Source organism: Biomphalaria glabrata, chromosome 7 (assembly GCF_947242115.1).
Source record: "Biomphalaria glabrata chromosome 7, xgBioGlab47.1, whole genome shotgun sequence".
NCBI classification, from domain to species: domain Eukaryota; kingdom Metazoa; phylum Mollusca; class Gastropoda; family Planorbidae; genus Biomphalaria; species Biomphalaria glabrata.
The window spans coordinates 29681367-29707207 of record NC_074717.1 but is presented as its reverse complement, the minus strand read 5'-3'; the positions used below and the strand labels follow the sequence as shown (position 1 = coordinate 29707207).

At 35.5% G+C, this 25841-nt stretch overlaps 1 protein-coding gene across 4 annotated transcripts in view; it reads left to right on the top strand.

Annotated features, from left to right (window-relative positions):
* The first annotated feature begins 3034 nt into the window (after positions 1 to 3034).
* Positions 3035 to 25841, top strand: part of LOC106068302 (probable methyltransferase-like protein 24) — a 65302-nt gene continuing 42495 nt past the window's right edge. The window contains exon 1 of one of the 4 annotated variants that reach the window (XM_056034513.1): positions 3035 to 3157. Coding sequence is in view for 1 of the 4 variants with exons in the window: in XM_056034512.1 (XP_055890487.1) it covers positions 3630 to 3675 (46 nt within the window). In the remaining 3 variants the exon portion in view is untranslated. Of the gene's footprint in view, positions 3158 to 3490; positions 3676 to 3734; positions 3916 to 25841 lie in introns of those variants that run through there. The other 3 variants (XM_056034512.1, XM_013227633.2, XM_013227634.2) reach the window with 3 other exon arrangements.

The window sequence follows — 25841 nt, the reverse complement described above, 5'->3', positions numbered from 1 at the left end:
CTTCACTAAACTCCTCAAGCGGTGTCTGAGGAGTACTCTGCGAAACTATTTTCTGCATTTAGAGTTGGAATGATGGTTGCAATGATGCATTCTAATGAAATCTACAGCTCATACATCTGTGATGTGCAGCTCATACATCTGTGATGTCAGCTCATACATCTGTGATGTGCAGCTCATACATCTGTGATGGGAAAGTTATACATATGTCATGGGCAGGCCATACATCTGTGATGGGAAAGCCATACATCTGTGATGTACAGCTCATACATCTGTGATGTACAGCTCATACATCCGTGATGTGCAGCTTATAGATCTGTGATGTGCAGCTCATACATCTGTGATGTGCAGCTCATACATCTGTGATGTGCAGCTCATACATCTGTGATGTGCAGCTCATACATCTGTGATGTGCAGCTCATACATCTGTGATGGGAAAGCCATACATCTGTGATGTACAGCTCATACATCTGTGATGTACAGCTCATACATCCGTGATGTGCAGCTTATAGATCTGTGATGGGAAAGCCATACATCTGTGATGTACAGCTCATACATCTGTGATGTACAGCTCATACATCCGTGATGTGCAGCTTATAGATCTGTGATTTGCAGCTCATACATCTGTGATGTGCAGCTCATACATCTGTGATGTGCAGCTCATACATCTGTGATGGGAAAGCCATACATCTGTGATGTACAGCTCATACATCTGTGATGTACAGCTCATACATCCGTGATGTGCAGCTTATAGATCTGTGATGGGAAAGCCATACATCTGTTATGTACAGCTCATACATCTGTTATGTACAGCTCATACATCTGTGATGTGCAGCTCATACATCTGTGATGGGAAAGTTATACATATGTCATGGGCGGGCCATACATCTGTGATGGGAAAGCCATACATCTGTTATGTACAGCTCATACATCTGTGATGTACAGCTCATACATCCGTGATGTGCAGCTTATAGATCTGTGATGGGAAAGCCATACATCTGTGATGTACAGCTCATACATCTGTGATGTGCTTAATCCTCCTACGATCATCTTTGTGTTAAGTAACATTTGTCACGTAATAATAAGTGTCAAGACCAAGGTCAAGGTTTTTTTTAATTGTTATGAACAATACACAACATATTTACTTTTCAAGAAACAGTACATTTCCAATAGTACTAAAAGTACAAGAAAAGTAGCCAAGGGAGCTATTAATAATATCTATATTCTTTTTTTTTCTGTTGGGGAAGCTCATTTTAAAGAGGCATAAGCAAGGACCAGTCAATACGTTTCCAGCTTCATATTAAGTCTACTTTTATTTATTATTGAAATAAAATTATGTTGTATGTTGCATGTTTTCATTGTTTTCGTGATTTCTACTTGAGGAATAAAACTGTTTTATTTATATTAGTGGCATTCTGTTATTTGTTCACGAGAACAAAGATTCCCAGGCTTTCTTTAGTCATCGGATTTAACTTCTAAAAATACAAAAGCATATTCCCAACACCAATGCATTGTAACACTACCTTGGATAATTGGAGGCCCTAGGCGAAGAGAATATGGTGGTCAAAAGTGAAAATATAAGGAAAAAAAAAGAAAGAAAAAGAAACAGCGAAAAAATAAAATACGCAAATTATTGAAAACATGTATCTATGTCTAAATCGACTAATAACCTGAATTCATATACCTCAATTTCCGTAGTAGAGACAGAGTTAGTAAATTCACAGTAATGGTGCTCTACTTTGTTTGAGATCCAAGTTTCACATTTTTTCCCCCTATTTGTTTTAGACCTGTGCAAGGCCCCCACTAATTGGGAGTCCCTATGCGGCTGCCTAGTTTGCCTATGCATAAGGCAGGCCCTGGTAACACATGTCTTGCCAGGTGTCTTTTTTTTTTTCCACCATAAAACATGTGTCAACAAAGATGGTATGGTGCTTGGCAAAATGATGATCGTTCTTATGTGAAGATGGCCGGTAGAATGGCATTGGCGGAGACTTGCTAGCCTACATTATCAAATACGAAATTATAATGACAGAATTTTTATCCCTTGAAAAAATAAATTAACTCTGCGCCTTTCTACTTGGGGGAGGGACACACCATATTTTGAGAATCACTAGATTAAGATATTGTAACGAATCTCACTATCCAGCTCTCTGCAAACTGCACCACACACCACCAACTTAAAGAACTTGACAACTCAGGGCTCCAAAGTTAACTTAACACTTTAATAGTTGAATAAATCTGAGCCAAAACTGTACAATTGGCAACATGTAACACAGGCTGTACAAATATCTCTCCGTATCAATCGTACCGCCGTATCAACTCTTGCACTGGCCTCTCCGTCTCGTTCCGGGCTTGCACTGGGATCAACAGTTCAGGACTGACTTCACACACTGGGCTCGTTGTGTCGGACTCGATCACAGACCAAGATCAAAACGCCAGTCGTCTCAACTGTACTTGACAGTAGGCCAACTCCGCACTGAACCGTCGTAATGCTACGTACAGAACCACACCGCTGTAGTCGATCGGACTGTAGTGAACCGGGCTCTGAACCCCTGTCGTGAACCGTCTTGACTGCGACACCTCCACTCTTTATAGGGTCCCTGCTGGCCTTCTAGAACCGGACGGAACATCGCTCGACGTTTCTAGTTTCGTCACATGACTACATCCCTCGTGACGCTCTTGAGCTCTGTTCACGACGCCGATTCTTCCCGAACCGTCATGTTGACCGTCGTAACTCGTCACGGTTGACCGCTCGTCTAGCGCTGGCCTGGGGCGATTTGCGTCGGCTAACTACACACATACCACCACCCCCATCTGTGCCACAACCAGGTTTATAACAATATCATATTACTTATTTTAATTATTAGTTTTTTTTTAAGTACAAAAAGACTACCTTAAGTTTCAGATAAGCAATGTGTACAGATACAGATAGTAGGCCTATCTGAATGGCTAAGAAAGATCATTGATTATCTTGTAGTCTGCATTATCGGAAAATTGTTTTGGGCGCTTTCCGTGTCTCAATATCTCTACTACCTCTCTTTAAAAAAGACTTCCAATGCAGTTGTTAAACTTGTCTACACACACACACACAAATGGATTACAGATTTTTTTCGATGGAGATCTCAGACGTTGATTAACAAACAAATATACACAAACTAAGGTCAGAGCAGCAGGTTCATTTTCTGTCAGTTTTTTTTTAAAATTAATTATTCGTTTTAATTTCTACATTTATTTTGTTATTGTTTTGAATTATGTATTAAAATATTTTATATATAGGCTAGATGCATTTCATTGAATCTCTGAACAATAGGCTAGACAAATAGCGTAAACAAATACGTGACTGTTTCTTTACATATTGGTTTATACTAGGAGTAGTAGGAGATCAACCAAAAAAATTTGATTGGGAGTTCAAGGTTCAGAAGATTAAAAGCACTTAGCAACAAGTTTTTCTCTGTCGCAGTTACCGACACTGAGCGCACACATTCACAGGCCTCTAAACTAGCTTGATCCAATTTTTGTTTTCCCTTTCGTCGCGCTGCGACACGGGTCGAGAACCGCCGGATCAAGTTCTAGTAGCATTCCCTCCTGCCAGGGCAAGCCCAAGCTCTGAGTGTGTTTAGTGTGCGCATCTGATGTGTGCTAAGGCGGACCTGGATATTTTTATTCTCGCTTCTCAAGGTCTGTTGTTTTTTTTTTTTTAATGGTTTTAAATTTAATCGTAGTCTTTGTTATGGATGTCTATGTGGCTGTGGACGAGTCAAAGTAGCGCTTCTTGTCTGTACCCACTGTATGATGACAAGAATCTTAGAATGTGATCACATGAATTTGATTCTAGACTAGATCTACTAGACAAGATCTATCAGAATCAGTATGATTCAGTATCATCTACTGTGATCTAGATCTAGTCTTGTCAGTCTAGTGAGTCTAGTCATAGTGATAGTCTAAATCTAATTGTACTAATCTTAGATCTATAGTCTATACTCAAGTCTTATAGATATATTATATAAATAGATTATAGATCTAGATCTAGGTATCTAGAATATCTCGAGTACTAATATTCAGAATCATGAGAAAGTCTATCTACTATCTAGTCAATCTTGAATCTAGTATAAGATTAAAGATCTCTATGATTATGATCTATCTAGAGTAAATATAGACATTATAGATTCTAGATCTAGATATATATCTTATCTAGTCCTAGATTCTAGATTTCTAATCTAGATCTTAGAGTAAGAGTAGATTATTCTCTTGTATACTGATCTCTCGAACTTAGACTTGTAAGTCTTTATTACTAATTAGACTCTAACTAGTCTATTAGTAAAGTACAGTATTAGACTAGTGATTAGATTTAAATTCTAGATCTAATCTAGGTTTAGTTCCCTAGACTAGTCTAGTATTATCTCTCTATAGAATAGTACAGTCTTTGCTAAGGTCAGTATGGTCTATAATATAAACCATATTATATTATTATAGATTTATAATTATATCTATATTAGGTTAGTAAGCCTAGATCTGTATAGTATAGAATAGATCTAGGTTCTAGATCTATATATATATATACATAGATCTATGTGGATTTTTAATTCTTTATAGATCTATGTAATTAATCTAGATCTAGATTTATGGAAAAATCTTAGATCTAGAACTGTATAGATTACTAGAATTATACCAATGGGTCTTCGACATGTTCTGTATTCTCTATGTATTGATTAATTTAAGACTGGACCTGTCGGTGTTGACATTTTAAAATACAAATTAGATCTAGAATAGATCTAGATACTAGATGTTTACGCTGAGTGGTTGGGGAAACCAAATTTAAAAAAATGCATGTATGATGTATCTATAGAATAATCTAAGACTAGACAGATCTATCTATATTTAAATGTACATGACAAGTGAATGTTATTCCTGTCCATGGGTTATGGCAAGTAGCGTAGCAAGGTACTAGTGGGACCAGGTTGAAGGTAGTAGCCTACCTGTTATACATATTAGTGACATTAAAGTTTTCATTAAGCTTAAATTCATTAATGACTGCTAAGAATTTAAATAGAATACATTGCTATTTTTATAGTAGGCCCCAATGGTCATGGGCCTGGCGCGATGAACCCCTTCGAGCACTATGTTTTCTACGCTACTGTCTGGGGCTCTTAAGTCTAAAGGCTAGACTCTGTTGACTGATCATAAAAAAAAAAAAACCGTAATAAATTGTACCATAAGAACTGTCACTAAAATTGTAATGAAATCTATTCACGCAGGAATCGCATAAAGTAAAGACAAAAAAAAAATAAAATAGTAATCTACCTATTCTCTAGATGCACAATATAAATCAACTAAGATCTAGAGCATGACCCATGTGCTAGCCTAGACTGCGGTATAGAGTTTGACACAATATTTCAGTATGAAAAATACAGATAATTGAATTGAAATAGAACTCATCTAAAAATGTGTTTTCTGTTAATATCATTACGAATAACAATTAAACATCTGTTACAACAGTTGTGACATCTATACCAGATGAATAGGGACAGTGGCTTTAGTATTGGTAGGTAGTGGAGAAATGTTTATGTGGATTTAGGAAGTGGAACACATGTTGAAATATTGTTAACATGCTTCAAAGCTCCTCCTTCCCTAGTGCTATGCGAGCATGGAATGGGTTGCCTGAGTCAGCCAAGAAAATCAGAGTTTCTTGCCAGAGTCAGTGGCGTAGATAGGGTTGAGATTGGGTTCCGAATTTGGGCCCCCAAATGAGTGTCCGAAATTTGTTTTTAGATTAAATATTACGCCATTATCTCGTGTCTTGATGTCGAATGTCAAAATGCAAGGGCCCCCTAAAGAGGTCAAGCCCTCTACACGTGCATTCTTCATTGGTGTAGATATGGACCGCTGAAGCCTGTGCCCTCATGGTATATCCCAGTACAGCATGGTAGGAATGGTAGCCTAAATGGTACATGGTTCGCCAATCTAGGTCTGCCCGTACATAGAAGTTGTGTTTTCTGATATCGTATGCGGTTATCAGTTCAACAGGGGAAACGATGAAGATGTTGGCTTAACACTTAGTCTAGTCTATATTCTACATTCTCTGTAAATTGTTTAAATGGTCATCAAGTTCTCAACCTCCTTGTCGCCGGATGTAGGCCTATTAATAAAGTGTGTAAGGCTGTGTGTACATATTATTAACATCCTTTTTTCTTTTTCTTTTTTTTTTTTTACTTAAAAAAGCGTACAGCTTCGCCTACTACGACCCTGTACACGTCTACAGTTCTGTCCACTCGACCCGCCCCGTCGCAGCACGGTGAAAAATGAGACCACAGACTAGACGTGTCTGTCGTGTCTTACTGCCACGCAGTCTTGTTTCTTTTCTTTTGAATTTTTTTTTTAAAGAAAGTCTTGAGCCGACACAATGATAAGAAGAGATAGAGAGGATATTTAAGAGATAATGGTTCCAATAGTTTTTTTTGTTGTTTTTTTTTTTTGCTTTTTACTTGCTATGAACTTTCCTGATAGCATTTCTCTTTTTTTTTTTTTAAATTTACTTGTTCTCTCCCCTCTCTGATTTCCTCCCCCCCCTTTCTTTTCTATTTATCTCTCTCTCCCCTCTTTCCGATTCGTAAAAATTAAAATGTATGTAAACACTATACAACTGTCATAAACTCTCTCTTTTAGGCTGTTTTCTTTCTCCCAATTTGACTATGTACATTGGACCTTTGACAGCATTTCGGAAATTTTGGATTGACACTGATGGAGCTACCATAATTCTCTAGCTGCTAGCACAGTGGTTCCCAAACTTTTTTGTCTGCCCTTGCCATGTTTTCTGGTTTTCGGTAGACCCACCCTGCTTAACTTGTATTGCATTTTTGCAAATTCTTCAACTCAATTATTTTTTTTTTAAATATAATTTCAAACTGTAGTGAGTGGAAGAGAGAAAAAGTAATTTAAAGCTACATTTTTAAGTTTTAGAGATCTTTTTTTATTGATAAAATTCAAATTTAAACCACTGAAAATAACAATTAATAAGTATTATTGGAATCACCAAACACACTGGAAATGTGTTGTCCATTCTTCAGATTTATCCTCCGTTGCTATGGATATTATGTTTCATATAGTCCCTGAAACATTAAATATTAATTGATTAATTAATTAGCCTTAAATATCTTTGTACAAATTTCTGCAAAGAGCAGTTTCTTTTTATTTCTTTATGTAGTTTAAATCAGTAAGCTTCAGGCGGGCTCGTTAGCCTTGACTTGCTAGCCATCTAGCAGGAGGAAAACCCGTTGCCTTGCAGCTATACCCAAACATGGGAAATGTTTCTTGGGTCAACCCTAAGAAAATAAGAAGATGGCGACCCTTAGGCAAAATGTAGCACACAGCGCTACACCCTGTCACAGCCTGTGGTGCAATTGATCCCTGAGAATGCAAAGAATTGCATAAGAAGCTTTTAATGTTATAGCTCACTCCACTGTCGCGCTCTTGTATTGTATTGCATTGTATTGTTGCTTAAAGAAATTCTTTCAATGATACCATTTGAAGGTTTGTGTAAGTTTTATACTTGAACAGCTGGTAAAAATCAATGGTTTACGTGTAGGGTTTTTCCAATTTCACTATAAGTAAAGAGATATAATAATACGATAACAAACCATCATCTTCTCTATACGAGGGCGAAGAAAGATTTTGTGGGTCTATTCTGAACTTTATTTTTGAGTATTCGAAAGTTTTTCAAACATTTACTAAATCTTTTTATCACGGTGGCATCCTCCAGCGCAATTGGTTTCATATCACCATACAAAATTACTTAGGCAATCGCTTGTTTATCAAGGAAGGAATAAATCCTAATTTTAAATAAGCAACTCTGTATGGTCTATATTTCTTTTTGTTAAACATTAGTTGCATTTAGACAAAATTAAGCTGAAATAAGTATTAAAATTAAATACATCCATTTTTGTTTGAATAGCAGTATAAATGTTTAAAAGATTAACTAAGGTACAAATCATATATCTAGTGTATGAAATAATTACATTAATGGGATGTGAACATGAAATTTACATAGACCCCCATTGACATCTCATAGACCCCCAATTTATTTTTCCACTTTTGTAGACCCATTGGAAGTCTTTGTGGACCCCTGGGGGTCTATATAGACCACTTTGGGAATCACTGTGCTAGCAGATTGGAGAGTTGTGGGCCTTTGGGGGGGGGTGAAAGAATCACTATCTTGCTTTTACATCCTCTGTCCTTATAGATCGCAAGGTCTGAAAGGGGTATTAGTCTGTTTTTAAAGAACCACTTTCACCTATCGCTTAGTCTGTTTCACCGTTGGGGCTCCCTCATTTCCTCTGTCTTTTGCCTTGACTAGAATCTCTTTTAATGACAGGCCCGGCCATTCTTTGATGTCTTCCCACCATTTTCTCTCTTCTTTGCCCTTCCTTGCAGGCAGGTCATTGCGAACCCCTAGAATCACATAATATGGCCATTTAGTAAACTCTAGGCCATTCGCGGCCCCTCATACTCTTGGAGTTCGCTATCGTGAATTTTGTTTTTTAAATTTCGGTAATTTCCGGAACTTTTATGCCATTTTTAAAGAAGAAAAAAAAATCACCCTAACTGGTAAATGAGTTTAAAAATAACAAAGCCTGTTCATTTGAAATTAAAAAACAAACAAACTAGAATAGAATTAGGATGCAGTATAAGTGGGACACTTCTTGACTACTTTATCATTAACAATGTACTACATGTATGTACGAATTAAACTACTTAATTACTGCTTTTTAATTTATCGTTACTGCATTATTACTGTATTAATATCGTCAGAATGCGTTTGGGAAGCATATCTAAGTGTACATAATTTCATAAACAGATGTTTTCAAAGTAGATCAATAAGTCGCGGGATAAGGAAAGATTAGTCATTCATCACCAAATATATCTTTTAGTGTCCACGTTTACTTTCCCCTTATAATGTTCTATTTGCGTTACATTAGTAGTGTTCTAAAGTGAATATATATATATATATATATATATATATATATATATATATATATAGCATTTGTTAGAAAGGAGTCATTCAATAAGAGTGAGGGACTCGTGTTCTACGTCATTCACTTCCTCTATTGATGTTTATATAAACTATAGAGTGAATTGAAGGTGTACTTTTTGATGCAGTGAGGAAACAAATAGACTTGTAACACATTTTTTTTTTTTGACTTGTTAATACCATTAAACATGTACACTTGTACAACATATAGTTTTATAGGAAACTTGTAGTCTGACACAATACAAAACTCTATACAGCGTGTATACAGCGTGTAGTCTTATACACTGGGTTCATCCCAGGTTGTCTGGTAGGCCACTGCAAACACACTGTGCTGGCTCTTGAGGATTTTTGTCACACGTCAACTGTTTGGATTGGTCTGGACAATGTAACGAAGCACTTGTGGCGTTCAGTTGAACTGGTATTCCGTTGGGCTGTGGATCATTCTGACACCAAGATTGGCCATAGTCAGTGTCGCAATAGTGAATTATCTACAGATACAAATTTGTTTGTTATAACCAAACGTATTAACAAAATATATTGTTTGTATTACGCATTGATATTTTTATCCTGTTCTTGTTATATCACTCTTCCCCAGGCTGTCTGTCTGTCTTTTTTTCCCCTCTATAATTTTTCCATCCTATCTTCTTTTCATTATGTATGGTGTTACATGTGGTCTCTTAGCTGTCCCCTTTCAACCTACCTCGTGCATATCGATATTTATCTGGGCATTGATCAATCCACAGTGAAGTCTCCTGTCTACTTTACCCAAATGTCACCAATTTTAACATGTCTTTGCTTTAAATAACGAAAAAAAAAAGGTGTGTGTGGGATAAGGAGCGTGCATATTTTTGCTGACTAAGCTTTGCGCTTGTTCAGTGGTTGTTCTGTTCAGTTTTTCAAGTAACCAAACACATTTTAAACAATTTTATTTTAGTTTTTGCTTTTAACAAAAACCTCTAACAAAAATTGTGTGTGTAACAAAACATTAGGCGGATATAGATCTGCTTTCACATTTTAGTTTGGAATAGTCCGTCGTTGTTCTACTGAACATTCTTTCCCATTGATGTAGGCGTGTACCTTTACAAGTGGTGGTCGTTTGGAACACCCATTAGAGCGTCTTTTTAGCGCACGTTCTCTCTCAAGGTCACACATTGCCCCTAGGGTAGTTGTGAAGATCTTAGGTGCTCTAATGTCACCCCCCCCCTCATCATTTATACCACACCGGGGGGGGGGGGAGCAACCAAAACACATTTTGCTTCGGACTGTAGTTTTGTAGGTGTAGATAATACGTAGCCCAGGTCGTCATGTTTCGAAGGCGAGATCAGCTGTACTTTTCTCTTCAAAGTGCCACCTGGGGGTGGGTGGGACTTACTAGTTGAGATTTGTCAAAACTGAAACACATGGACCGCTCCTTTGTCTTTATTTGGACAGATGTCATTTAGGGCGAATTAAATGTAGCTAGATCTATTTGTAATCTATTCGCTGTACAGAATGTAGTGTTGTTTAGCTTTATATTGTAACAGACATATTATTTGCGTGCACTTTTTAGCCTTGCGGAATCAAATTTCTAAATACTTTCCCTCGTAGCACAAAATAATATTGATTTGGTGGAAATATTCGATGTTCTCTTTTGGACAGTGGCACAATTAAAAACTATTTTAAAAAAAGGGCTACTAACTTGTTAATACGAGGATCAGATGATACTCATGGGATATTTAGTTGACAACAAGTGATATTTCCATTTGCGACATTGTTTATTTTGTATATTAATTTCAAATCTCCAATCTTCTCCCTTGTATTTCCTGACGTTTTTATCGGCACCAGATTTCTTCATATCGCGTTCTCGCTCATTGGATTTTAATGCTATAAGAACTCGGATCTTAAACATAATAAGAAAAAATAAAAAAAAAAGATTGTGATCGACTGTGATTGACATTTATGTTGCGACTCTCCAATAGGATTGACAATTATTAGCGGGTAAACAATAGACAAAGGTCTATGCAAACAAAACTGTCGGAGAAACAAAAGAAAAAAAAAAGTACGAGTAATTACACACAAAATAAACCCCTGATTTATTTTGTTTTAGCAAAGTTTTATCTTTTTTTAATGTAATGCGAATTTAAGAATTTTTTTTTTGCTCATATTGAAAGATGGTCAATATCAACACACAAATATGACAAACCGATGTCTAGGTCTTAAGTTTAGTGAGAGGAATTATGGCCTACTTCTAAACATGTTCTGGTTTGTAAGGCTGCAATTTATGTATGGATAATGATCCGTTAAATATGGGCGGAACAGAGACTTGAAAATATAGTGACGTATTGATTACAAGAACCTGCTCTAGTTACCCATAATGCTCTTCGTTGGAAGTCTGTTTGCTAGCACGACCGGCTGCGTAGATAAGGGGCGACACACGACACTGCTTTCTTTTCTTTTTCTTGTGAACCAAATTAATGTAAGCTCAAGATTTGTTAATCTCAAATACTCATTTTTAAAGCAATTGTCACCACCTCAAAGTTGGTGCCATAGAGTAGAAACCCTAATTCTGTATTGTGTATGTTAATTCCATATTGTGAACCTTATTCACAACCCATGTAGCACTAAGGTGAACACTTTTGACCTTAGGTGAACCAGAGAGTTAAAGGCAGTCAGTCCACATAGAGATCTTGTAGCAAGCACTTGTATTGAGTCACTTAAGATATAAGCAGTAGAGTTAGATGTTTAAAGTAGTTGGTTATAGAATAAGTACTAAGTTGTGATATTCGTATATTACTGTTGGATTAATACTGACCATTCCTGGGTCGAATTGTATGGTGTATTCACTATGTGGTGTTATATTAAACTTATTGTGTCTGCTACACCCAGCGTCATTTCATTATTCAGTGATTTGTAACAAGAACCCAATGTCACCACCACGCCTACATTGATAACCACAGCCACATTCATAATATATAAAATCAAACGGTGACATTTATGGTGTCAGAAGCGGCCGAAAACGACATTTATGACAGCATTGTTCAAAGTCACTTTAACATGATATGCTGAGACAACCTGCGTGGACGAAACTAGACAACCCTGATCTTACAACCTGTGTGGGTGAAACTAGACAACCGTGATACTACAACCGGTGTGGGTGAAAATCTAGTACTACAAGTCATTCAAGTCATCGTTTGAAGACAGCTGATATATGGTCAGTCGAAGTAGCTGACATATTCAAGAATCATCTACATCGAGTGCTCGTCATAATTCTAATGACACACTCCTATTGTCGCTGTCTAACAGCACAGTTAATAAGAGAGCGCTCTCACTCTTAGACCTCTCTTGTCGTCACTACCTAAGGTCATTTTAGTTATGTATATTTGTTTCAGCAACTGTACGAAACAGTGGATTACCTATCAAGCACATGAATTATTTATTGGATTACCTGTCAAACATCTGAAGTATTTATTGGATTACTATTTTTCAAGAACTTAAGTACCATATCTTTTACTATTGTACTGTGGATTTAACAAGTGGATTATTTATGAACTGTAACATTGTACTGTGGATTTAACAAGTGGATTACTTATGAACTGTACCATTGTGCTGTGGATTTAGCAAGTGGATTACTTATGAACTGTACCATTGTGCTGTGGATTTAGCAAGTGGATTACTTATGAACTGTACCATTGTGCTGTGGATTTAACAAGTGGATTACTTATGAACTGTACCGTTGTGCTGCGGATTTAGCAAGTGGATTACATATGAACTGTACCGTGGAGATATTTTATGTGGAGCATCACCGGAACTTTATGTACAAGTCAAGCATCAAGTGAATATTTAAGGGAAGTAACTTTAATTACCCTTAGTATTATCAGTATTGATTAGTTCTCTTGAACTACACCACAATTTTTTTTCATTGTTTACATTTGTATTTATATATACACCTGACCTTTAGGGACTAAATTTAATTATCTATTGAGTCTGAGCATTTATATTTTTTTTCAAGTCAGCATCCAGGTATTGGTAGGGACTCTTTAGATAAAGTAAATACTTGATCGTATAGCTGTATTAGTTAAGTTTGTATTTCGTCAAGTATCTATCATATTGTTAAACTCTTGTATTGATATTGTCTTGTTTACATCTGTTGAATTTTCTTTTGCGTCATAGTTATTTCTCATTGTAATTCTTTTGTCTACTATTTCTACTATCTTGTAATGTCTCTTTAAAGCAGACTGTTTAGTATCTATAGTGTATTTATGTTTGTCTAATTACTTATTAATATATATATTTATTTTACTTCTTATTTCAACCTATTTTTTATTATTATCAACACACTACACACTTGATACACTATGGGATATACTTTTATTTGAGATTGACAAGATTTATATTGTATATACTCTTCAAACACATTCAACTATTTTGATACTATTGATACATTGATCACTATTTATCAGACTAATAAGGCTCACATAATTGTGAATTATTTGTTGCAATAAATTTTTACATTGCAAGTGGAGATACTAAAAATACATAATCACATAATTGATCAGTAAAGTATTACATTATGAACTAGACAAAGTACCAAGAATAACTTAAGATACCTCATAACCTCAATTGTTTCGCAAAAAATATATATCTACTATTACCTGTAATTACTATTTGAGCAATAATAAGTATTTATTGTACAATATTTCATTTACAAATATCTAGTACACATATCTATTACTAAACTATATTACTAATTTGAATCTTTGAAAATGGCTGAGTATGAGAAACTAATAGAGATAGTGGATAAACTAAAGTTAAAAGAAGATGATAGAGCTGCATTCATTAAAATTGAAATAGATAGAATTAGAGTAGAAAAAGACAAGCAACGGGAAGAAAGGCTACATGAAAGAAGACTGAGAGAGAAAGAACAAGAAAACTTAGAGAAAGAAAAAGAACGCCAGCATGAAATAAAATTAAAAGAACATGAAGAAAAAATGGCAAAGCTAGCAAAAGAAAATAAAGACAATTCAGCAAGTCAAACTTCATCTCATCATCAGTATCATAGCAAATTTAGGAACTTTGACCCAAAAGAAGACACATTGGAAAATTTCATAATTCAATTTGAATACATCTGTCAAACAGCAAATATGAATAGTGCACAAATGGCTCAACAACTTCTAGCTAACCTAAGAGGTGAACCACTAAACATCATCGACACACTAACTATGGAGCAAAGAAAAGACTACAACACAGTAAAACAAAGACTAATTGAACATTTTGGCAAAACGGAGGAGCACTATCGAAAACTTTTTAGGGAAATAAAACTAGCCAAGAATGCAGATTTAAAAAGAACAATACATGACATGCGCCAGAACATGACAAAGTGGCTACAACTCGCAAACTGCAACTTAGATGACCCCAAACAGATATTAGATTTCTTTCTCATTGAGAATGTGCTAATTAATGTTACAGATGCAGCATTCTCATTCCTGAAGGAGAGAAAAATAAAAAATGAAGCTGAATTGATATCAAACTTAACAACATACAAGGACTCCCACCCAAACATCACCATTGACAAAAGGGAATTGTACAATGTAGCTGCAACAGTGACAGAAAACCATCCAAGAACTACAAATAAATTTAAATATGCCAAGAGCATACAATGTTTTTTTCTGTGGCATATTGGGTCACACCAAAGCAGAGTGCAGAAAGAGAATGGCATCAGAAAAACAGCAATATGTAAATAGAAACCATAAATATGGAAGAGATAACAGAACTTTCCAGAGCTTCAGTCCTAACTACAATAGATCCTATCAACAACAATTTAACAGAAGAACATGGCAAAGCTACAGTCCAACTAACAGTAGATCACATCAAACAAACAGAAGATGGCAAAACAACAGAATGTCTAGAAGAGATCAATTTCAAGATAGACAACATACTTACCACTATAACAATCATACCAGACAAAACATAGCAGCTGTAGCAACTGAAACACCAATAGAATATGAAACAGTAGCATATATACAGACAAAGGTAGCCAAATTAAAAGTGTATCCTGCCTATGTGGATGGCATTAAGGTATATGCATTACGTGACAGTGGCTGCACCTCAATCATTGTAAAGAAATCACTAGTAAAACCTGAACAGATCCTAAAAGACAAGGTCACACTAACTTATGCGAATAAAGACTTATGGGAAGAATGTGAAACAGCATTAGTTTTCATTGAATCACCATGGTTCACTGGTCAATACAAAGCCATAGTAATGAACAACCCAGCTGAAGAACTAATTATAGGGAACATAGAGAATATAGTTGAACTGTCAGAAGAAGCCTTAGTAAAATGGGCTAATAGTGTAAATCAAGAAAATATAGAAGTAGCTGCAGTAACAACAAGAGCTCAAGCTAAATTAGATAAGGAAAGCAGAAACATAGACACAAGTGAAGTGACCAGTGAAAGAAATAAAGGCAAACAGTATATTTCAAACAAAGATACTGTACATATAGAGTGTCAAATGGAGAACACATCAAAAATAAAAAATGACAAGAAAGACAAATCTTTTATGGCCATAATTCCCAACATGAATGTCAACAAAGATGAATTAATTGAGATGCAGCAAAATGATCCAACAATTTCGAACACATGCAAGAATTTATGCAACAGAACTGAAGGACCATACAGCAAAATAAATGGAGTAGCTATAAAGCATAAGAAAATAAGAAATGGAAATGAAGTGCTACAAATAGTAATACCTCAGCAATTGAGAAAAAGCATCATTGAAACATGTCATGACAGTCCCTTGGCTGGACATATGGCTTACACAAGAACACTAGAGAAAATAAGACACAACTGTTTCTGGCCAAAGATGGAGCAAGAAGTGAAGGCATATACTAAGAGTTGTGTACAGTGCATAAGAAGAAATCCAATCACAGGGAAACACAAAGCACCTCTACAAGAAACAGATACAGTAGAGACACCATTCGAAAAACTAGCTATGGACATAGCTGAACTTCCAACAGTAACAGCTAAAGGAAATAGATACATATTATCATTCATGGATTTTGCCACACGCTGGCCTGAAGCTTTCCCATTAAAACACATTGATGCAAGTACGATATGTCAGACGTTATTACTATTATTTACCATGATAGGCTTTCCTAGAACCATTGTCAGTGATAACGGAACTCAGTTTAAAGCGGCCCTAACAGCCGCATTCGCAAAGTTAACAGAAGTCAATCAAGTCTTTAGTACAGTTTACCATGCACAAGCGAACAGTATTGTAGAACGTTGGAATAAATCTATGAAGATTATGTTGGACAAAGTATGTATGGAAAACCCAAACAACTGGGATGAGATGCTACCATATATATTGTTTGCGTACCGTGAAGCCAAGAACGAATCAACAGGTTTCTCTCCATATGAATTAGTGCATAACAGAAAAATGAGAGGACCATTACATTTATGGAAACAAAACATGCTTGAGATTAAAGAAGAAGATTTCCCACTTATAGTGAAGAACAAAAATCAGTTAACATATGCGGTCAAAACGGCACAAGAGAATATTAAAAGAAGCACAAAGAAACACAGAGACATTAAAAACAAAAATAGAGTGTTAAGAGAATTTGAAGAAGGAGATACAGTTTACGTAAAAATGCGAGATGAGGAAGAATTTTATGATGGTCCATATACTATTGAAAAGAAAGTAGGAAACGTAACATATGAAGTTGAGATGAATGGAATAGTGAGGAAATTACATGTCAACAAACTGAAAGGTAGCCCCAGAAGAGAACATGCTATGATAGTACAAAGCAATGATGCGGAAGAATGTGAGATATTTGAAGATGAGACAGATAGCGAACTAAATTTTTTTCTTCATGCCTGTGCTGTATCACAACATATTGAAACACCAGCAGCAAATGAAGAGCAAGTAGAAAATGTATTGAGAGAGTACAAGGATGTGATTACAAATCAACTAGGGAGGACAAGCATAATTCAGCATAAAATCAGATTGAAAGACTATTCTGCAATAAAGAAAAAAAACTATACAATACCAACAGCATACTGTGACAAAGTTAAAGAAGAATTAAATAAGTTACTGAAGGATGGAACAATCAGAAGGGTAGATGAACAAAGTGAATATGTGTCCCCAATAGTAATAGTCAAAAAGAAAGATAACACTCTACGTGTGTGCTGTGATTTTAGAGAATTGAATAGCAAAACAGTGATTGATGCAGAACCACTACCTCTACCAGAACAGTTGATAGAAAAAATAGGAAGCTCAGAAATATTTACCACTTGTGATTTGAACCGTGGGTTCTGGCAAATAGAGATGGAGGAGAGATCCAAAAAGTTTGCCGCGTTCAGCTGCAATTTGCCAGGTCTAGTAGGAGTGTACCAATGGAATGTGATGCCATTTGGCTTGGTGAACAGTACGGCAACATTCCAAAAATGTATGGCCAAGTTGCTGGAGGGAATAGAAGATGTAGTTTTCTACGTGGATGATATCTGCATATTTTCAAAAACTTGGGAAAATCACATTAAAACTCTCAAACAAGTATTAAATAGGCTGAGGGAGAACAAGTTGACTATAGCCCCTGATAAACTACATATAGGGAAAACTAAAATAGAATTTTTAGGCTATGAAATAGGAAACAAACAAATAAGGCCTACTAGAAGCAACCTAAATAAAATAATGCAAGTTAAACCACCAGAAACTAAAAAAGACATTCAAGCCATTATAGGATTATTTAATTTTTACAAGAAATTTATTAGTAACTATACACAATTAATATCTCCTCTTTATGACTTATTAAAAGTAAAGAACAGCAACAAGGACACATATAAGAAAATAATTGCAGCTTCTAAAGAATGTAGAGAAGCAGTAGATAAACTCAAAGAAATATTTAATGATGATAAGAGATTACATATACCCAGTAAAGATAAAGTATTTGAATTATACACAGACGCATCTGACACTGCCATAGGAGCATGTCTTATGCAGAGAGATGATAAGAATAATCTGGTCCCCATAGAATATCTTAGTAGAAGATTATCCAGGGCAGAAACAAGATACAGCACCATAGAAAAAGAATGTTTAGCCATAGTGTGGTGTACACTGCGACTAAAAAGACATCTGTTAGGCAGATTTTTCCTAATATTTACAGATCATAAACCATTAACCACTCTAAATGTTAAAGCAAATACTAATAGTAGAATTACAAGATGGACCATGATCCTAGCTGATTTCCATTTTGAAATAAAACAAATAAAAGGGAAAGATAATGTTATTGCTGATTTTATGTCCAGATATATTCAAGATAATCAGAATGACTTAGATAATGATCTATGTCATGTTAGTCAAAACTTGTATTGCTAAATGTCAAAGATTTAAGATTCACACCTTAAAGTAAAAAATTATTTTTACAACCAACCATGATGTCATGTTGTGAACATTGTTTTGTAAACAATGAGTACTATTTGTAAACATTGAACTAGAAACCATTTTTTTTAAACTCTATTTGTAAACAAACTTTGGAATTTGATCACTACATTGTAACCTACATTTTTTTCACATTCTTTTGTCAACAAGAATAACATTTTTGTACTCAACAATGTAAACAAACATTGAATTTTTTTCCCAACTTATTCAGTACCTAGCTTAATTTTTTCCATGCAATGTAAACATTATTTTTTCTCATTGTATTGAGAACAACTTGGACAAAAATTTTTTTCTACAGCTATTGTAAACAAGATTGCAATTTTTTTTACTATGTCATTTATCACAATTATATAACTTAGTCACATTTTCCAATACTATTGAAACAAGATATTGATTCATAATGTAACTTATTTATTCAATGTCAATTAGTGTAATCAAATATTGACATACACTTGTATTTTTTTGAAAACATTTTTGTCAAACTATTCTTATGGACTATATTTTTTGTAACAATCATTGGTGTCAACAAGAAGATCCTTGTAAACACACTTTTTGATATTTCAAGTACTGAAAGAGACACTTGATATTATTTTTTAAATTGGACTTGCATTTTTTTTCACAACAGATTAAAATAAATACAACTTAACCATTATGATGTTATGCTTGTATGTATATGCTTGAACAAATTAATGTAACCTCAAAGATTGTATCACAACTGACACATTTTCTCAGTTGAATTTCTTTTGACAAAAGAGTTTTTTGAACTTTGTACACAATAATTATTTGATAAACAATGTAACATTAAACTTTTGCCATCACTAGCTACAAATTATTTGAACTGTCATATGGAGAAATACTTAATTGAAACATAAGGTGCATGCAACAAGCACCATGAAAGATATTTATTTTGATTTCATGTTGATACTTTTGATCCAATATTTTGATACTTGAATTATACATATTTACTTGTGTAATATTAATGCACAACAATTTTTTATGGAGATGTCAAACCTCATATTGAAGTAAACAGATACATTGAATTTGTAACAATGATCATTAATCAATTTGATCTTGAATTTTGACACATATTTTGAATTTTTCTATACTTATCACTTACATATTGAGACTTACTTGTAACATTTTCTACATGATTTGTACATATTGTACTATTGGTGTCAAAAAAACCCAGACTTCTAACATTTCTATAGTGTCAAAGATTTTTTTTATAAATAGATATTGTGAATAAAAAACTTGTATTAATTTTTCACATTGTGACATAGGAGATTGTCATTGAAATTTTCATCACACTTTACACATATTATTATGAAAAAGACTTGTAAATATTGAACACATTTGAATATTGATGTATATATTAGAACTACATGTAAAGAATTATTTGGGATGTTAAGTATTTGACTCAGAGAATTATTTGAATTGCCTTACAAGAATATGATGAATTTGAGAATTTTGCCCTTGTATGAATTTTTTTTGATTCATCAAATATTTTGTGTAACACTGTCATATTATATATTTTATTTGAAGTTTGTAGTTCTATTTGAACTCTGCAATTGTACATTTGATAGACCCCAAGAATTCCAATTGATCCTACTTATGATAATTATGTCGTCAAGCTGAAAAAAATTTCTTCAAAATTTTTTTCAAAAGGGGGGTGATAGGTAATGTCACCACCTCAAAGTTGGTGCCATAGAGTAGAAACCCTAATTCTGTATTGTGTATGTTAATTCCATATTGTGAACCTTATTCACAACCCATGTAGCACTAAGGTGAACACTTTTGACCTTAGGTGAACCAGAGAGTTAAAGGCAGTCAGTCCACATAGAGATCTTGTAGCAAGCACTTGTATTGAGTCACTTAAGATATAAGCAGTAGAGTTAGATGTTTAAAGTAGTTGGTTATAGAATAAGTACTAAGTTGTGATATTCGTATATTACTGTTGGATTAATACTGACCATTCCTGGGTCGAATTGTATGGTGTATTCACTATGTGGTGTTATATTAAACTTATTGTGTCTGCTACACCCAGCGTCATTTCATTATTCAGTGATTTGTAACAAGAACCCAATGTCACCACCACGCCTACATTGATAACCACAGCCACATTCATAATATATAAAATCAAACGGTGACAGCAATTTAATGATTTTTTTTTATCGGCTTCTTTTTTTTTTTTTTTTATACCAATGACTGAAGTCCATGGAGACAGTGACCTTACAGTCCATGACGTCCATGACATGTCTGGGAAGACCACGTAGACTAAAGTGACAAAGACGCTTTGAACTCCATGACGTCTATATGAATATAATGAACAAAAATTAGGTTTACTATCAACAACTTGATACGTATTTCCCCAATACCCCCCAATAATAAAAGACCATGTCCAGAACCGATTTCTTTCGCTTAGTCTTCTTGGCTCAATTTGTTTCAGTTGCAAATATTTTGGCAAATTACGTGTAGGCCTTGTACTCGTTTAAACAAAAAATATATAACTAATTAAAGCCTAATTTCAAACAGCATAACGAAATGTGTTTTATTAAACACAAACTCGTGGGCGGCTCCTGAAGGTCATTTTTACTCACACATGAGAATAAAAATATCACATAAAGGTTTTTGTATTAACACAAACTGAATATGATTTTTTTTTTTGGTTGAAAAAATGGTTATATGTCTACATTGTTGGTTTTTTTAATTTAAAGTGCATACTTTAAGAAGACTGTTAAAAATTGTATAAATGTATAACTTTAAAATGCTGTTTTAAATTGGTGTTTGTAAATAACAGCGATTAGCATATTTAATTGAATACACAAATACCTTTCAGAATTCAGAAGTAAGCTTTGTACCTGCTCGATACAAGTGAATGTATATTGAAATTTTCATAGCTCTTTTTAGCTTCTGAGATCTCAACCTGAAAGGCAGAGGGTGGCCGTGTCCCTCTAGTTCTATTGTGTTCTCTTGTCAGGACCAACAATCCGCTTGATATTAGTTACTTATTCCCGTCATCTCCCATAGTGATGTAGCTTATCTATGCTGATGTATCGTTTTCTTGTCTACCAATAGTGCCAGCTGTCGCCTCATTGAGAATTCATTTCAGTCGGGTACAGACACCTGTGCGTCTCCGGCAATCAATTTTCGCCCGTTATTGTGCGAAGATGACATTCAGCAGCATAAGCTGCACTTGTTTATTGATCATCTTGGGGGGCTTTCTTGTACCTGTTTGTAACAGACTTGTCTGATGTAACAGAGTTGTCTGATAGAAAAGACTTGTCTGATAGTGTGCGTCACGAAAGTAATCATTGGTTAATATAACTCAAAATACCAACTTTTTACAAATCTTACGACTCACTCTGTCTGTCTGGTACAAATTTGAACACGTTATTTCTCCCACACCCATTCTCTGATCAATTTGAAACTTTACACAAATTTTTCTTGTACCCTAACAAAACATGAATCATTAAAAATAGATAACCATTACCAGTAATTATTTTGTTTGATACAAAAAGGGAATCAATCCATCAGTATTAAGAGTTATGGCTAATTATGTGGGACTTTGTCTCCTTATTTAATTGTACACGTTATGTCTCCCACCTCCATTTATTTATTGCACCTAAAAAACAAAAAAAAACATGAATCAATTAAAAAATAACGAACAAAACATAAATGAATTTAAAAATTCACCAATTGTTCAATTAATTATTGGTTTGATATCGAAAAAAGGTAGCACATTCTGCATTGTTGAAAAATATAGTTGTAAATGTAGAGTTCTTCCCCTTTGATTAGCTAAAAAAAAGGTATTTTGATATTTATTTTGTTAAAAACAACACACACACCTACACAACCTGTCAACTGCACTGTTGTGTCTTGGGTTAAACAAAGAAATTATGTTGTAAACAAGCCACCCCTCCCCTCCTTCCTCACCCATCTCCCCCCCTCTCTCATAACTTACACTTAAAGGAAAAGGGTGGGTATGCGTGTGTGTGTGTGTGGGGGGGGTGAGGTACCTGTTTGCTAATTCTCTCTGCACGTACGTGTTGTTGTTATTTAAACCTTAAAAGTTTGCATTCATCTTGTGTATCATGTTTAAGGCAATAGTTTGGTTTTTTTAGGAAAGTTATCTGACTAGCACGCAGTCATGATTTGACTGATAGGATGTAATAAAGACAACTATTTGTAACTGATTAAAAAAAAAGGCGAAATAATGTTTACGGCTACTACTAGAAACAAGTCATAGAAAAAAAACAACAACCTCTTTATGTTCAAAATTCAAATACTAAAACAAACTACAGACTCTTTTTATTTGCCCTTGAAAAAAAGAAAAAGAAAAAATTGTCGAACCCACGACATTAGAACGATGCTCTGACAACTTAGCTAACCAGCCATACTATAGTGTAGGACATTTCAGCTCGAAATAGATTATTGATTCATTTTTGTTCATTTGTACTCAAGGTTTTGAGTTTTTTTTGTTTTTTTTTTGCTTTTAGTTTTGACTATGACGAAAGTTTGAGCTATTAGTAGAACATTGAAGAAAAAAAAAGACTTATTATAAGAGCGACTACTTTGTTCTTCATTACTAATGAATGATTAGGAAAATTAAATTATTGACCAGTACCTATTTCCTCCCCCCTCCCCCCCCCCCCCCACGGTTCCGAGAAAACCCTGGTCACGCCCTTGTATTAATCTACTCACAAAGTACATACAATTCTTATTATTGGTGATATAGATCCAGACTTACAAACATAAAACATTAAAAATACTTTTTTAAAAAGACTATACCGGTACCTCCTTTTGTACAACTTATTATAGAGGGATTTTTTTTTTCTCTTAATAAGTAATGAATGTTTAGATTAAAAAAAAACAATGGAAACCCCCCCCCCCCCCCCCCGAGAAAGAATCCTGGTTAAGCAAAAGTATAGATCTACTACACTTTATAATACTCCAGTGATAGACCTGCAGATCTCCAGAACGTTCATTCGGCAATGAGGATTATTATGTCCAAACCCAAACCTAGTGCAGGACATTGTCGTCTTCATTGTCCTTCAGGAAACTTCATTGTCGTCTTCATTGTCCTTCAGGAAACTTCATTGTCGTCTTCATTGTCCTTCAGGAAACTTCATTGTTATATTCATTGTCCTTCAGGAAACTTCATAGTCCTATTCATTGTCCTTCAGGAAACTTCATTGTCCTATTCATTATCTTTCAGGAAACTTCATTGTCCTATTCATTGTCCTTCAGGAAACTTCATTGTCCTATTCATTATCTTTCAGGAAACTTCATTGTCCTATTCATTGTCCTTCAGGAAACTTCATTGTCCTATTCATTATCTTTCAGGAAACTTCATTGTCCTATTCATTGTCCTTCAGGAAACTTCATTGTTATATTCATTGTCCTCCAGGAAACTTCATTGTTGTCTCCTCCACAATCTTCACTGTCCCCGAGCTTTTTTTTGTTTTCAACGTACATGCACCCCATTGGCAGGGATTGGAACTCTAGTCACTTCATCTGAATTTTTTTTTATGGATAGTGTGAGTTCTCTCCTTTCTCAATTTAATTTTCTATAGTGGTATTGTGAGTTCTCTCCCTTACTTTTCCACTATGCATAATATATTCAACGTACGTTACTACTTGACAGCCCTGTAAACATCTAGATCTACATGTAATTAGCGGCACGATTCTATTGATTGGGGAAAAAGTGTTACTTAAGGGCAACGTGTTATAACTGTTTTATCAACCTAATCTCCCCCCCCCCTCTTTTTTTTCCTTTTTTTTTTAAATCCATCATTGTCATTCATTTCGCGATAACCTTCCATTGATGTAATTAATGTGTGAACTCGACTGGTGTGCTCAGTGTCGGCGTCTTACAACATCCTGGGAATGAGCGGGGTGGACTGTGTGACGGGAAAGATAAATGCAGTATTACGAGGGTCCTTTTCCTAATTTGTCATTTTGTATACGTAAATTCTAATTTTGCTTGACTTGCCCCTCTACACTCAAGGGTCCACTATGTCGCCTCCTTTGCCCAAGCGGGTGAAGCGAGGTGTAGTAATCTGTGGCATCTGTCTCCGACATTTTGTTTTATTGTTAAGTTCATTTAAAATAGTATTGATTGAAGACTGGAGAAAGCCGTGTGAGGATCTCTTTGTATCGTGGTCGTGTATATCTCTTTCTAGCGATGTCCAGTTGATCTCTCCACAGTGATGTCGAATAGACCTCCTCACTGCGTGGTCGTATAGATCTCCTCACTGCCTGGTCGAATAGACCTCCTCACTGCGTGGTCGAATAGACCACCTCACTGCGTGGTCGAATAGATCTCCTCACTGCGTGGTCGAATAGACCTCCTCACTGGGCGGTCGAATAGATCTCCTCACTGCGCGGTCGAATAGACCACCTCACTGCCTGGTCGAATAGACCTCCTCACTGCGTGGTCGAATAGACCACCTCACTGCGTGGTCGAATAGATCTCCTCACTGCGTGGTCGAATAGACCTCCTCACTGGGCGGTCGAATAGATCTCCTCACTGCGCGGTCGAATAGACCACCTCACTGCTTGGTCGAATAGATCTCCTCACTGCGTGGTCGAATAGATCTCCTCACTGCGTGATCGAATAGATCTCTTCAATGCGCGGTCGAATAGACCACCTCACTGCGTGGTCGAATAGATCTCCTCACTGCGTGGTCGAATAGACCTCACCACTGTGTGGTCGAATAGACCTCCTCACTGCGTGGTAGAATAGACTTCTTCCTAATGTGGTGGAGTAAACAACTTCATTTCTCCGAGACAGCTTATTCTCGATGATATCGAGCAAAGAGCTTCGTCTAGGAGCAGGCTCGGGTTAGGGCCCTCGCTGGGTGTTTGATTTCCCCATGTTTCCCTATCTGTTGAGCATTCCTCTTAACACTACTCATGCGTTAAAAACAAAAGACAAGTCGTGAAAACATTGGTTTCATTTCTGAAAAATTTCATTCGTGTTTTAATCACATCTTATCACAGTACAGTAAGCACAAGAAATAGCGACAGCTGAAAAAAAATGGAAAAGGGGGGGGGGGGGGGAAATCCGTAAATAAACTGCGATTGATGTATTTCTTGAAGCTGTTTTTCGTTACTTGTCAATCTGAATGTCTATCAAAGTAAAACTGTTTTGTTGAGCTCTAAATGTCCACGCCATTCCTAAAGCTAATTGTTGTATGGATTGCTCTACAAATAGAGACTGTTGAAACACTGCGAGCTCAGTTTGATGGATTCATTCAAGTCATTAGGTAAGAATTAAACGGAACAATTAATAGTAGTTTGGTTCACACTTCTCATGTGGGAAGTTGGTTCACAATTCTCATGTGGGGAGATGTTTTTTGGAAAGATACACGATCGATTTTTTTTTTTTTTAATTTAAAGTGGA